The sequence below is a fragment of the Cheilinus undulatus genome, linkage group 23, assembly GCF_018320785.1.
Source record: "Cheilinus undulatus linkage group 23, ASM1832078v1, whole genome shotgun sequence".
In the NCBI taxonomy this organism is placed as follows: Eukaryota; Metazoa; Chordata; class Actinopteri; order Labriformes; family Labridae; genus Cheilinus; species Cheilinus undulatus.
This window is the reverse complement of record NC_054887.1, coordinates 1346130-1361129: the sequence shown is the minus strand read 5'-3', so window position 1 is coordinate 1361129 and position 15000 is coordinate 1346130. Positions and strand designations below refer to the sequence as shown.

The window sequence follows — 15000 nt, the reverse complement described above, 5'->3', positions numbered from 1 at the left end:
CTGAGTATTAAAGCAGGGACACAGTGAGTCTCCATGCCAATGATAATGTAATGAAGGACGTGTTGACCAAATAATACAGGTAATGGTTTCAGGCTGCTTCCTGTTTAAAGATTATATATTCTTCTGCTGTTAACAACCATTTGTGTAACTCCTGCTTGCTTTGGCACAGAGAATGTTAAATGTGTACTTATGGTGAAACAGTTGCAGTTATTTTTATTGTGAGCTAACTGTGTTTCTACGGTTTACCAGGAACTACAAACAAAAAGTGATGTATAGTATATTTGATTAATGTTCAAGCTGTAAATGTTTTGCTAGAGTTTATATTCTAAAAAAACACCATGACACTTGAATATGTGTACTGGGAAATAAATAAACTAATGAATCACAGAAACATACTGTGGCTTTATTTTACTGTCTCTATCACAAGATTGAACAAAAGTTTAGGAGATTAATATTTGTGAAACAATCTTAGCTGGTGCTAAGAGAAACACTGGCCCTCTACTTTGCTTAATTCCCTTCTTACTGTTCCTCGTCTTTCCTCCGCTTGAGCTGGAGTAAGATGTCGGCTGTTTCCTGAAGTGTTTCAGTCTCTTCTAAGAGCTTGTTAACCTTTGTGGCAGATGTGACCTCCTCCCCCACTTCATTTGATGGATCTGTCATCAGCCAGCCATTTTCATCTTTACCCACTCTCTTCTTACCTAAAAATGAAACAAGGTGAGAATTCAAGTAAATGTCTGCTTTTTAGCAGAATCTGCTTTGTTTTAATGACAATCATTCATATCTCTCATTGTCAGACTGAAGGTACACACTTTATTATACCTTTGCCATCAGTCACACTCAAGGCATCAAGAAAAGGGATTCTGGGCCCCTGAAGAATCCTTTTCCCATCACTGTTGGAAGCAGGAACTGTGTTTACACTGTTGCTATCTGACAGGGAAACAGCTCTGAATCCCTTGTTGTTCCAGGACATGGACCTCCCATCATTCCTCACATTGCCTGATAAAGGTGAGTGTTCATTCAACTCTGAAGAAGTATTAGACTGCCTCCCTGTGGCGGGATCCTTTACTGGCACATCGAAAGGCGGCAGGCACCAGTTGAACTTATTGGCTTTCATTGCACTGTGCACAACAAAGCTGCACTGAGTTGAGGCATCACATGTTTCAGCTGAGGGTTCCTCATTAGTTTGAGTTCCCACATCTCGGGTTTCCCTGGAGTTTTTCTTGCATTTGCAAAGCTCTGAGCTCTGAGTTTGACCCAGACCTCTAAGACATTCAAAGTAAGGTGTGCTGCTTCCTGTTTGCTGACTGCTACTGCCTGCAGCTTTATCTGAAGAAACCACATACTCCATAAATTTCTGGTTATCTCCGAGGTTAATTTGGGATTTGAGAGGTGGAGCTGGAAGCCTTCGATGCCCATTACCCTGCAAGGGAAGGTTTGAGTTGCTGCTATCTTCACAATATATTTGGTCCATGTATGAAGATGGGAGGCATGGATGATAGCATTGCTCATTCTGAAATACAATGAGAAAAAGACAAACATGAATGTTGGATACTGCAGTTAAAAGTGGTTACTGATGTTAAGTGTGGTAATAATTTAGAATAAAACAGAGTGCTGGCTTATCACCTCTATCAATCTGTTCATGGTAATCCAGAGTGTCAAGGAAAGAGTAATTTCTCATGGCCAATGTGTACAGAAAATTCCCCGTCCTCCAGTAAATATTATATTATTTATGTATACAGTATATTTTCTTTAACTATTGCTGGCAGATGCTGATTTGAAGACTGTCTACGATCACTAAACGTATGTGTGGCACGGTGGAAATCAGCACCTGCAACCAGCCAAATGAGGGTATTTGTGACCAGTGTCAGGTGAATTTGCTCAACTTATCAGCCACTGGAGCAGGTAAATAAAAGTAACGCAACAGGATTTTTGGAAAGTAAAATGCATGAACTGAATCCCAGTTTTGTGCTTGCTACTACTGACTTTATGAGCAGAGAAGAAAATGGTACATCTATTCTCTCTGATCTGTTCTAAAAACATCCTGCTATCTTTAAACTTTGGATATGTGGAAATAGCATGAGGACAAAATTATTAACCCCCCCATGAAAATTTCATTGATTCGAACTTTTTCTCAAGAGCTGTTAAATAAAGCTAAGAATTTTAACACAGCCTTTTCAAACATCCTAGTTTTATTTTGGATTTAGAATTATTTTATTTTGCACACAGAAATGAAAATATTCCACAAAAAAACAAAAACTACCAGGGTCTAAATCATTAGCCCCCCTAGCTCTAATAGTCAATAGTGTCTTGTTTTTGTTGGATAACAGTCTGCAGTTGTTTATTGTAGTTTAAGTCTCTGACTTGTCTCCTGAGGAATCCCAGCCCATTCTTCTTTGGTGAATCTCTCAAGCTCCTCCAGATCTGATGGTCTTCTGGCATGGGCCTTTGTCTTCAATTTACCTCACAGATTTTCACTGAGATATAAGTCAGGACTTTGTACAGGCAACTCAATAACACTCACTTTGGTCTTCTGAGGGTCATTTTTCACCAGGAGTGATGTAAGTTTTGGGTCGTTGTCGTGTTGGAAGAAAAAATGACGACCCAGACCCACTCTTGTTGCTGACTGCTTCAGGTTTTCTTTCTAAATCTCCACATATCCTTCTGTCTTCATGGTTCCTTCTGTTTTCATGGTTCCTTCTGTCTTCATGGTTCCTTCTTTCTAAATCTCCACATATCCTTCTGTCTTCATGGTTCCTTCTGTTTTCATGGTTCCTTCTGTCTTCATGGTTCCTTCTTTCTAAATCTCCACATATCCTTCTGTCTTCATGGTTCCTTCTTTCAACATAATTCCTTCTGTCTACATGGTTCCTTCTGTCTCCATGGTTCCTTCTGTCTTCATGATTCCTTCTTTCTTCATGGTTCCTTCTGTCTTCATGGTTCCTTCTGTCTCCCTTATCTCCTTCTGTCTCCATGGTTCCTTCTGTCTTCATGGTTCCTTCTGTCTTCATGACTCCTTCTTTCTTCATGGTTCCTTCTGTCTTCATGGTTCCTTCTGTCTTCATGGTTCCTTCTGTCTCCATGGTTCCTTCTGTCTTCATGATTCCTTCTTTCTTCATGGTTCCTTCTGTCTCCATGGTTCCTTCTGTCTTCATGATTCCTTCTTTCTTCATGGTTCCTTCTGTCTTCATGGTTCCTTCTGTCTCCATGGTTCCTTCTGTCTCCATGGTTCCTTCTGTCTTCATGATTCCTTCTGTCTACATGGTTCCTTCTGTCTTCATGATTCCTTCTGTCTTCATGGTTCCTTCTGTCTTCATGGTTCCTTCTGTCTTCATGGATTCTTCCTTCTCCATGGTTCCTTTTGTCTTCACGGTTTCTTCCTCCTTCATGGTTCCTTCTGTCTTCATGGTTCCTTCTGTCTACACGGTTCCTTCTTTCTTCATGGTTCCTTCTTTCTACATGGTTCCTTCTGTCTTCATGGTTCCTTCTGTCTCCATGGTTCCTTCTGTCTTCATGGTTCCTTCTGTCTCCATGGTTCCTTCTGTCTTCATGATTCCTTCTTTCTTCATGGTTCCTTCTGTCTTCATGGTTCCTTCTGTCTTCATGGTTCTTTCTGTTTTCATGGTTCCTTCTGTCTCCATGGTTCCTTCTGTCTTCATGATTCCTTCTGTCTTCATGGTTCCTTCTGTCTTCATGGTTCCTTCTGTCTCCATGGTTCCTTCTGTCTTCATGGTTCCTTCTGTCTTCATGGTTTCTTCTGTCTCCATGGTTCCTTCTGTCTTCATGATTCCTTCTTTCTTCATGGTTCCTTCTGTCTTCATGGTTCCTCCTATCTTCATGGTTCTTTCTGTCTTCATGGTTCCTTCCTTCTCCATGGTTCCTTCTGTCTACATGGTTCCTTCTGTCTTCATGATTCCTTCTTTCTTCATGGTTCCTTCTGTCTTCATGGTTCCTTCTGTCTTCATGGATTCTTCCTTCTCCATGGTTCCTTTTGTCTTCACGGTTTCTTCCTCCTTCACGGTTCCTTCTTTCTTCATGGTTCCTTCTGTCTCCATGGTTCCTTCTGTCTCCATGGTTCCTTCTGTCTTCATGGTTCCTTCTGTCGTCATGGCTCCTTCTGTCTTCATGGTTCCTTCTGTCTCCATGGTTCCTTCTGTCTTCATGATTCCTTCTTTCTTCATGGTTCCTTCTGTCTTCATGGTTCCTTCTGTCTTCATGGTTCCTTCTGTCTCCATGGTTCCTTCTGTCTTCATGATTCCTTCTTTCTTCATGGTTCCTTCTGTCTTCATGGTTCCTTCTGTCTCCATGGTTCCTTCTGTCTTCATGGTTTCTTCTGTCTCCATGGTTCCTTCTGTCTTCATGATTCCTTCTTTCTTCATGGTTCCTTCTGTCTTCATGGTTCCTTCTATCTTCATGGTTCTTTCTGTCTTCATGGTTCCTTCCTTCTCCATGGTTCCTTCTGTCTACATGGTTCCTTCTGTCTTCATGATTCCTTCTTTCTTCATGGTTCCTTCTGTCTTCATGGTTCCTTCTGTCTTCATGGATTCTTCCTTCTCCATGGTTCCTTTTGTCTTCACGGTTTCTTCCTCCTTCATGGTTCCTTCTGTCTTCATGGTTCCTTCTGTCTTCATGGTTCCTTCTGTCTTCATGGTTCCTTCTGTCTACATGGTTCCTTCTGTCTCCATGGTTCCTTTTGTCTCCATGGTTCCTTCTGTCTTCATGGTTCCTTCTGTCTTCATGGCTCCTTCTGTCTTCATGGTTCCTTCTGTCTCCATGGTTCCTTCTGTCTTCATGATTCCTTCTTTCTTCATGGTTCCTTCTGTCTTCATGGTTCCTTCTGTCTTCATGGTTCCTTCTGTCTTCATGGTTCCTTCTGTCTACATGGTTCCTTCTGTCTTCATGGTTTCTTCCTTCTTCATGGTTCCTTCTGTCTTCACGGATTCTTCCTTCTCCATGGTTCCTTCTGTCTTCATGGTTCCTTCCTTCTTCATGGTTCCTTCTGTCTTCATGGTTCCTTCCGTCTTCATGGTTCCTTCTTTCTTCATGGTTCCTTCTGTCCTCATGGTTCCTTCTGTCTTCGTGGTTCCTTCTGTCTACAAGGTTCCTTCTTTCTTCATGGTTCCTTCTTTCTTCATGGTTCCTTCTGTCTTCATGGGTCCTTCTGTCTTCATGGTTCCTTCTTTCTACATGGTTCCTTCTGTCTTCATGGTTCCTTCTGTCTACATGGTTCCTTCTGTCTACATGGTTTCTTCTGTCTTCATGGTTTCTTCCTTCTTCATGGTTCCTTCTGTCTTCATGGATTCTTCCTTCTCCATGGTTCCTTTTGTCTTCACGGTTTCTTCCTTCTTCATGGTTCCTTCTGTCTTCATGGTTCCTTCCGTCTTCATGGTTCCTTCTTTCTTCATGGTTCTTTCTGTCTTCATGGTTCCTTCTGTCTTCGTGGTTCCTTCTGTCTACACGGTTCCTTCTTTCTTCATGGTTCCTTCTTTCTACATGGTTCCTTCTGTCTTCATGGTTCCTTCTGTCTTCATGGTTCCTTCTTTCTACATGGTTCCTTCTGTCTTCATGGTTCCTTCTTTCTACATGGTTCCTTCTTTCTACATGGTTCCTTCTGTCTTCATGGTTCCTTCCTTCTCCAGGGTTCTTTCTGTCTTCATGGTTCCTTCTGTCTTCGTGGTTCCTTCTGTCTACACGGTTCCTTCTTTCTTCATGGTTCCTTCTTTCTACATGGTTCCTTCTGTCTTCATGGTTCCTTCTGTCTTCATGGTTCCTTCTTTCTACATGGTTCCTTCTGTCTTCATGGTTCCTTCTTTCTACATGGTTCCTTCTTTCTACATGGTTCCTTCTGTCTTCATGGTTTCTTCCTTTTCCATGGTTCCTTCTGTCTTCATGGTTCCTTCCACCTTGACAAGGTTTCTAGTTCCAGACTCACTGAAGCATCCCCACACCATAATCCTCCCACCACCATGTTTCACTGTGGGGACGGTGTTCTTTGGTTGATATGTCTCTCTCTTCTTTCTCCAAACATCACCAACGTCTCTGTGTCCAAAGAGCTCTAGTTTAGTCTCATTTGACCAAAGCACACGCTTCCAGGATTCATAATCCTTCTCCAGGTTGTCCTTAGCAGACTTCAGTCTGGCTTGAAGGGGTCTCTTCTGCAGAAGTGGAGTTTTCTTGGTCCATTCCTGCAGGGCTCTAGTGATGGTCTTCTTTGAGACTACGGTTCCTGACTTGTCTAGGTCCTTCTCTAGAGTCTTGGCAGTTGTTCTGGGCTCTTTAGACACATCTCTCTCTAGTTTTCTTTCCAGGGTCTCTGAAAATGTCCTCCTCCTACCTCTGCCAGGCTTGTTCTGGACTCTGTGGCTCTCAGTGAATTTCTTGATCTTACTTCTCACTCCAGTTCTTCACTCTTGGAAATGCTGTGATAACTTTGTAGATCCTTCTCCTGCTTTGTGAGCATCAACAATTATTTTTGTCAGTCTAAACTGATTTATTTTAATTTTGGCATGATGCCTTCTCCACTGACAGCCTAAACTCTTGCAGAGGCTTTTATACTGGGTGTAAACTGAGAAATAACTGAAGGTTTTAACTTGATTTTACAAGCTTTGAGCATTACAAAGCTAAGGCGCATCATTAACTAACAGTGGTTTTTGCTATAGCTCCACTAAAAGGTCTGTTTTAAAGGGGGATAATAATTTTGACCCTGGTAAATTTCGGTTTTTGTGAAATATTTTGTTTCTGTGTGCAAAGTTAAAGAATGTAAGCATCCAAAATAAAAGGATGTTTGGAAAAGCTGTGTTAACAGCACTTGGGAATTACTTGGGAAAAACTAAACTTTTCATAGGGGGGCTAATAATTTTGTCCTCATACGTATTTAACTTTTATGACTGTGGTAACCCCCCTAATTTAGTAACTTCACTAATGAAGCACTTTTAAAAACTAGAGTTTACAAAGTGCTTCGACATATGCAGAAGCAAACAGAAGGACACAATATGAGCTCATGACAACAAATTGGTTATTGGTTATCTGCCTCTCAGTTGAGGTTTAATTGCAGTTAAATCTGCATTTGAGAACCTGACAGGAAATGGAAACTCTAACCAGCCTAAAAAAAACAAAACAAGTATTTTTTTCTGTTTATGAACTAGATAGAAAGCATGCATGTATTCCCTTTAACAGTTGAAACATTTAATTCTATTAGAAAGACTATAACTTGAATACAACAGTACAAGCTTCTGCTGCTCATTAAAAGAAAGTGGCTGATAAAAAGTCAGTTCATGGTAGATTTTTGAAACCACCAGCCACTGAAGCAGGTGGGTGAAAACCCTGGTGTTTGGTCTGTGTGTTAGTGTTACAAAGTTAAAACTAAACTTTTACTTTTGATATCTGCAATTTCTGCACGACAAAAAACAATGGCAAAAACATATTTCTGTAACTCACATCATCTGAGTCTGAGCTGAAGCAGCTTTTTGCACAAGAGTAGTTTGGCGAATCGTCAGACTCATTCATAGGGCAGTCGTGTTGAAGACAAGCTGTTGGGTTAAAAATAAATGAACTTTAACTGTCTTTACTTCAGCATGGAAACAATATAACAGGGGAGGCTTTTAACACTTACAACAGTTGATGCCGGTGCGGCTGGAGTCCTGTGAAAACGACAGAATTAGCCTTTACACCCTCAAATTCTTACAGCAAAAGTCATACTCTTTTATAAAACTCCTGATGGTGATACGGGAAAAAAGTCTGAATTGTCTTAATCATTTCTCAGCAATTTCTCTTTGTCACTTTTAATTTAAGGTCATTCAGTAATAAGCAAACTCTGCCCCTCTCTGGCAGTAAAAGCTAGCTTTATACATGTGCTGTGTGTGGAATACCTCTACCTCCATGCCGTGTGAGTCAGGGACGGTTCTGATAGCAATGTGAAAAACAACAAACAGCTTTAAAACCCAATACACACCAAAAAAGAAATTACATAGCTTATATGTAATAACACCTACTGTGGCGTTGATGAGTTATCAAGGGTTTCTCTGAGATATATCTTTGATTTTCCTCTCCCAACGTGGCAGGCTGAAAATCAGTTTTACTGTTAATCATATGACATGGTCATTGACAACATTTAAAAAGTTCCAGCATTATTTACCCTCTCCTTCACATCCTTCAGTGTTAAAGCCGCTAAAGAGTTCTTCCTGAAACTGTAGTTTGGCTGCTGACTGGTTCAGAGTGAAATCCAACATGGGCTCTGCGTCCTCGGCTTGGTTGAGAGAGAAGGTGACTTTGTGTTCTGTATAATTTGTGGCTTCTGTGAAACTGTCAGGATATATGCATTTGGTTTGAGATGAGAAAGCCCTTACTTAATTTAAATATTCATATGAATAGAGTCCCTCCATTTCTAATTTAGTTCACCATTGAGCCGGACTTCCAAACAGGACTTGGGCTGTTTGGGGCGTCTTCAGGTGGTGCAGGGGTGGGCTTGATCCATAAGACCAGGGCATACTGTCAGTCTCACCTATGGCCTGAGAAAAGGGCTGAAATTGGTAAAAATAAATTCAAGGTGAATATCAGGGTAGCATCATATTAAACCCTCATCGAGCCAAATGAGGCCTACTTGTAGAATTCAGGTTTGACTGATACCATGCTCTGCAACTGCAAAACACTTTTTACAAACATAAATTGTATTTTCACTACCTTGGTTTGCTCCATCACTGAAGTGTCCCAGGGCAGAGGGGAACAGTGTGAAGGTAACTGGGTCCATGCCTGATCTCTTTGCTGCAGGGGGAATATTCCTGTAGAGAGTGTGTTGGCTCTACCTAGATTACATGATTTTATTTCAAAAATACCAAAGTTACTCTTTTGAAAGTAAGTTCAGTGGGCTTTTTCTTCTATAAAATACATTGTTACATAACCTTGATCAGGGGATGCTAATGAGAAGGAGGAGAAAGGGTCCATGGGGTCAGCTGTGGATGTCAGGTAGTCAGATGCACTGTTGTCTGAGAAAGCTGACTCTAGCACTGGTGAGAGCTAGGGGAAAGAAGAGAAAGTGGGTTTTTAGTAAAAACGGTCCCACATATTTACAGTGGATGATCCCTATCTAAATAGCCAACTCAGAATGGGGAGGTTTCTTTAGTAGTTGCAAAAGGAGTGAAAAGTTTATGTAGTCAGATGGAGAACATTACCCTTATTCTTACTTAATTTTAACCTGACACGCCAGATGAATGAAACACATCCATCTGGAAAAATACTCATACAGAGCGTTTGGGAAAGGGCAGAGCCTTGGAAAAAAAACTCTGAGAGTGATTGGATGAACGTTCTGTCTGTCACATCTTTACTGGCCAATCAGAACAACAAAACACGTGACGTAGCTGCTACAGAGGAGTAAACGCCATTACAGCAGCAAACAGCAAATCATGGTGACTGTAGACATGTCAGTACACAACTTTTGTTGTTTTCTTGTTGTATTGTTCTCGTCGCTGATTGGTCCTGTCACTTTCTAACCGGGCCCAAACAGTTCAGACGGAAGCTCTGCAAGATGGATTCACCAGTGAGAAACATGGAAATGGGCGAATCCATGAGAGGCATCTGGCTGCAGACCTCGAGCAGACCTCTATGGTGGGGCGTTGAGCAGCTGACCTCTATGGTGGGGCGTTGAGCAGCAGACCTCTATGGTGGGGCGTTGAGCAGCTGACCTCTATGGTGGGGCGTTGAGCAGCAGACCTCTATGGTGGGGCGTTGAGCAGCAGACCTCTATGGTGGGGCGTTGAGCAGCTGACCTCTATGGTGGGGCGTTGAGCAGCAGACCTCTATGGTGGGGCGTTGAGCAGCAGACCTCCATGGTGGGGCGTTGAGCAGCAGACCTCCATGGTGGGGCGTTCAGCAGCAGACCTCCATGGTGGGGCGTTCAGCAGCAGACCTCCATGGTGGGGCGTTGAGCAGCAGACCTCTATGGTGGGGCGTTCAGCAGCAGACCTCTATGGTGGGGCGTTGAGCAGCAGACCTCCATGGTGGGGCGTTGAGCAGCAGACCTCCATGGTGGGGCGTTCAGCAGCAGACCTCTATGGTGGGGCGTTGAGCAGCTGACCTCTATGGTGGGGCGTTGAGCAGCAGACCTCTATGGTGGGGCGTTGAGCAGCAGACCTCCATGGTGGGGCGTTCAGCAGCAGACCTCCATGGTGGGGCGTTCAGCAGCAGACCTCCATGGTGGGGCGTTGAGCAGCAGACCTCTATGGTGGGGCGTTCAGCAGCAGACCTCCATGGTGGGGCGTTGAGCAGCAGACCTCTATGGTGGGGCGTTCAGCATCAGACCTCCATGGTGGGGCGTTCAGCAGCAGACCTCTATGGTGGGGCGTTCAGCAGCAGACCTCTATGGTGGGGCGTTCAGCAGCAGACCTCTATGGTGGGGCGTTCAGCAGCAGACCTCCATGGTGGGGCGTTGAGCAGCAGACCTCTATGGTGGGGCGTTCAGCAGCAGACCTCCATGGTGGGGCGTTGAGCAGCAGACCTCCATGGTGGGGCGTTCAGCAGCAGACCTCCATGGTGGGGCGTTGAGCAGCAGACCTCTATGGAGGGGCGTTCAGCAGCAGACCTCTATGGTGGGGCGTTCAGCAGCAGACCTCCATGGTGGGGCGTTCAGCAGCAGACCTCCATGGTGGGGCGTTCAGCAGCAGACCTCCATGGTGGGGCGTTGAGCATCAGACCTCTATGGAGGGGCGTTCAGCAGCAGACCTCTATGGTGGGGCGTTCAGCAGCAGACCTCCATGGTGGGGCGTTCAGCAGCAGACCTCCATGGTGGGGCGTTCAGCAGCAGACCTCCATGGTGGGGCGTTGAGCATCAGACATCTATGGTGGGCTGTTGACGGTTGCTGCTCTCAGACATGGCGGACGAACAAGAGGAGCACAGGAACAAACTTTTTTAAAGCCTTTTTGTTTGTTGGTTTTACCCAAAGTATTTTATCTGTAAGAAAATGTAGAGAATTCCAAACGGAGTAACTTTGTTCCCCAATGAGGATTACAAGACATGATACCATCATCTTTATGCAAAAAAAGTGATAATACACACAAAATGTATGCTATTTTACCACTAAAGACACAGAAAGATTTATCTATTAGTATTTTTATTTTTTTGTGAAAATACGTTGCGTTCAGTATCAGTTTTCAGTGAATTTCTACTGTTGATTTCAATCCTCGGCTGTTGTCATGGAAATCTACGTGCCATTTTTTTTTTACTTTATTGCAATTATTGAAAAATACAAAATCTGGATGAGGAAACAGACACCAGAAATAATTCAACTGGATAACAAAAAATAGACAAGGCAACAAAAAATAACTGGGGGGGTTGAATAAATATCAAATTTACAAGCTGTTTATAATAAATGTTTTAATTGTGAGACGACAACGATGACATTTCCTGCGGCTGCAGCAGCGCCCAAAATCATTTTTGTGTTTTGCAGTTGAGTCACTATATAGTCCACTTTATAGTCCACTATATAGTCCACTGTATAGTCCACTTTATAATCCACTATATAGTCCACTTTATAGTCCACTATATAGTCCACTTTATAGTCCACTATATAGTCCACTATAGTCCACTATAGTCCACTGTATAGTCCACTATATCGTCCACTATAGTCCACTGTATAGTCCACTATAGTCCACTATATAGTCCACTATAGTCCACTGTATAGTCCACTATAGTCCACTATAGTCCACTGTATAGTCCACTATATCGTCCACTATAGTCCACTGTATAGTCCACTATAGTCCACTATAAAGTCCACTGTAATCCACTATATAGTCCACTATATTGTCCACTATAGTCCACTATATAGTCCACTATATAGTCCACTGTAATCCACTATATAGTCCACTATATTGTCAACTATAGTCCACTATATAGTACACTATATGCTGCTCAGTGGATAGTGGATAGGGAGTAGGGAATGAGTGTGGTTTCGGACATAACAGCACAGTTTTATGATCAGGAAAGAGAGAAAATCTACCAAGCCTTGCAATTTCGGCTCGGGTAATATACGTCATCGCCCCAGTAGGGCTGGACGATTATGGCAAAAATAATAATCATGATTATTTTGACCGATATTGAAATCACGATTAATAAACACGATTATTCATTGATTTGAAAATTTGAGTATTTATTGAACCACACCTTAAAAGAACAATCAAAAACAAATTAGTAACAATTAAAATAATAACAAAATATTAAATAATAGCAATAAAAAACAATAAATAAAAATAAATATCCAATCTACATGCACTCCTTTAAAACTTGCAACATGCAAAAAACACTAAAAACAGCCAAAAACACAGCCCAAAAACACTCTCTGAAGCACATATTAATCATTTTTCTTTGATTATAATGTTTTTATGATCATGAGAAGCCAAAATTGAAATTACGATCAAAATTCAATTTATTGTCCAGCCCTACTCCCCAGCGTAGAGGTCTGCAGCTGAACGCCCCACCATAGAGGTCTGCAGCCAGATCCTCTTGGAAGCCATCTGCTTTGCAAGGTTAACTGAATTTATCATCTCAGTAAAATGTTACTTTAGTTTTTGGTTGCAAATGCTAGTTTCACTATAGCACTGTTACTTTGTAAACGTGGTCCCCTTAAAAGTTAGACACATTAAACAGAAGCTCATGCTGACGGCATAGCTGCTGATAATAGATTAGGCAATAGGCAAAGTGCCGCCACAGCCACCTATCAGTCTGGATAAGAAGGAGCATTCCTTTCTAGCTTCTAAACATGATCTCCTCTGCTCCTGTAAGAAACTAAATGGCCACAGCTTAAACCTGGATGATTTGTGGACAAAGCTTCAAAGTGCATGACCCTGGTTTCACCTTGGAAACGTCCTCCTCTTATACAAAGTCTATGTTTTAACATTTTTTCTAGATAAGCATGTGATCTTAGTACAAGAAATGTTTGGAGAAAAGGGGGTACTTGTAGTTTAAGGGGGGCTTACCTGTCTACGTTTGAATCCTTGTGGAATAACATGCTTTCCTCTTCTTGTTCCTTGAACGCTACACATGATAAATAATAGATCAAATGAATGTTGCATTTAAAGAAGGGGTATTCAATAGTAGTTAAGGAGCTGACCAGTTACATTTAGGTTGTATGATTATGATGTGAAAGACAAATAACTATCCGGATCTCTAGGCTAGTGCTGGATTAAGCCCCGGGTTAAAGTGAATTTTAAATATCTACCTCTCCCAACAACTTATCTGTACAGTGAATATTCTGGTTGGGACTGGGGCTATTTCTTTGATAAAGCACAATCTAAGTTTACCTAGATGACTGGCTCCCAGAGAGGTCCAGCTGTGATGGAGAGCAGGGACTCATTGGGAGTACCAGAGGTTCATTTCTCCTGTGCTTGGATGAGCCTCCTCCACAGCTGCCAAGAACTGCCACTTTGGGGGGATCTGAAAAAGCAACAATGCATCCTGTGTTTCTGGTCTAAGAGCCTTATGAACACGATCGTCTGAGAAATGGAACAGTTTTACGTGACAGACACAAACGCTCATATCTGAAACAGTCATTTGTTGTCATATGAAGTAGAGCAGTGTTTCCCAACCATGTTTCCTTGGAGCCCCCCCTACATTAACCTAAGAAAAGCGGAGCCCCCAAGGACCCAAGAGAGAAGAAAAAGTGGCACAGTGCCATCAAAAATCAACATTGAGTTTAAGTGATTCACTGATTAAACCCTGACCATGCTTTAGCATGCTTTTCCTACCAAAGACCTTTCTATAAACTACTTAATAACGGCTTTATCATGGTTTTAGTCAATATTTGCAAATCTAATTTTGGCAGCCTCAAAGCAGACAAAGCCTCACGCCCCCCCTAAGATCTTTGGCGCCCCCCTCAGGGGGTCCCGGACCCCAGGTTGGGAACCAATGAAGTAGAGTGTACTTTTTCATATTTTATGCATTTTTTATAATTCCAACTCCCAAAGATGCCCTGATTATTTGCCCTTATTCTTACTAACACTCTTATCCACTCATAATTCAAGCTGCAGTGAGAATAAGGAATAATGTCAGGGCTGTGGTCCTGAAGAGGAGGGGGTTTTCTTTCATGATGATTGAAACTAGTCATGTAATTCATAGTCTGTTCATTAATCACCTTTATTTTCTTTCTTCGCAGCAATCTGGTTGACGATAAACAGCGTCACCAGGTCCATACTACCAGAGGAGATGCTTTGAGTCGATGCTGGCAGAGCAATCCCCAAGTTTTTAAGTTTCTGCTGCATTCTGTTCCTTAGAAAGAACTCCTGGAAAATGATGGCATCAGCCCATTAATATCAAATAAGAGCAGTCATAATGTCGGTACATATACATATACCTGAGGCTGTCTTACCCTCTGCTTTTTAGCATCATTTTTCACTAACCGGCTCCTGTAGTTCACATGTTAACGTTATCTTAGGCTAACGAACTTAAGCTAATATTTCATAAGTCTGAACTTGACTATTAGAAATTGACAGCCTCTTTCTTACCTTGAACCCCCAACCCAGTTCATTTTCAACGGCTGTAATGTTCACATTAAACTCGGCTACATAAATGTAGTTCACCGTAACGGCCGTTTGTTTAATGTTGATGCTAGGTAGCTCTGTAAAGACAGGCTTAATGTCGGTAGGCCCTCTGTTAAAGCTGCTAGTCAATGTTGCTACGTCAACGATGAATAAATTCAGTACCCTAAAGGATAAAATGACTCCCGGGTTATTCCGCTGCTATTATTTGCAATGAAATTACTGCACTTCCATCACACAACCAATCGTGTTTAGCCGGGGGTGCGACCAATGAAACAGCCACTCATCAAGCGTCGGGAGGAAATAAACATCGTCAAGTTAGCGGCAACCGGAAATGAGTCAGGCCAGATTGAGAATAAAATTTACAAAATAAAACTGGGTTCTGGACGCCCATACGGAAGTTATTATTTAGTCTTATTTATATACAGTTATAATTCTAAATATACTTTAGGTATTTCAATGCTCTAATATAAATACCAAAAA

General features: G+C 42.2%; 1 protein-coding gene across 5 annotated transcripts; it reads right to left on the bottom strand.

The window, feature by feature from the left end:
• Nucleotides 1-421: 421 nt before the first annotated feature.
• On the bottom strand, nt 422-14813 carry LOC121505629. 5 transcript variants are annotated; one of them, XM_041781087.1, is made up of 15 exons: nt 14485-14779; nt 14349-14385; nt 14115-14262; nt 13285-13417; nt 12961-13018; nt 8895-9009; nt 8677-8798; nt 8395-8516; nt 8132-8298; nt 7989-8058; nt 7866-7899; nt 7610-7637; nt 7435-7526; nt 820-1510; nt 422-698 (listed from the first exon to the last, which is right to left on the bottom strand). In XM_041781087.1, the coding sequence occupies exons 1-15, from the start codon at nt 14505-14507 to the stop codon at nt 520-522; spliced, it is 2019 nt and encodes a 672-aa protein (XP_041637021.1). In that variant the 5' UTR covers nt 14508-14779; the 3' UTR covers nt 422-519. The 5 variants fall into 5 exon arrangements, with proteins under 5 accessions (XP_041637021.1, XP_041637022.1, XP_041637023.1 ...); XM_041781088.1 differs by having other exon boundaries at nt 7872-7899; XM_041781089.1 differs by having other exon boundaries at nt 8395-8504.
• Nucleotides 14814-15000: the final 187 nt, after the last annotated feature.

What these genes read in the sequence shown, in the direction of transcription:
- LOC121505629 (XM_041781087.1), bottom strand. Translation starts at nt 14,507, where the DNA reads ATGAACTGGGTTGGGGGTTCAAG. An exon ending in AAGGATTCAAACGTAGACAG is followed by an intron (nt 9,010 to 12,960) that starts GTAAGCCCCCCT and finishes TCTTTCCCCTAG; the next exon opens with CTCTCACCAGTGCTAGAGTC. An exon ending in GAGTGTGACTGATGGCAAAG is followed by an intron (nt 699 to 819) that starts GTATAATAAAGT and finishes TTTCATTTTTAG; the next exon opens with GTAAGAAGAGAGTGGGTAAA.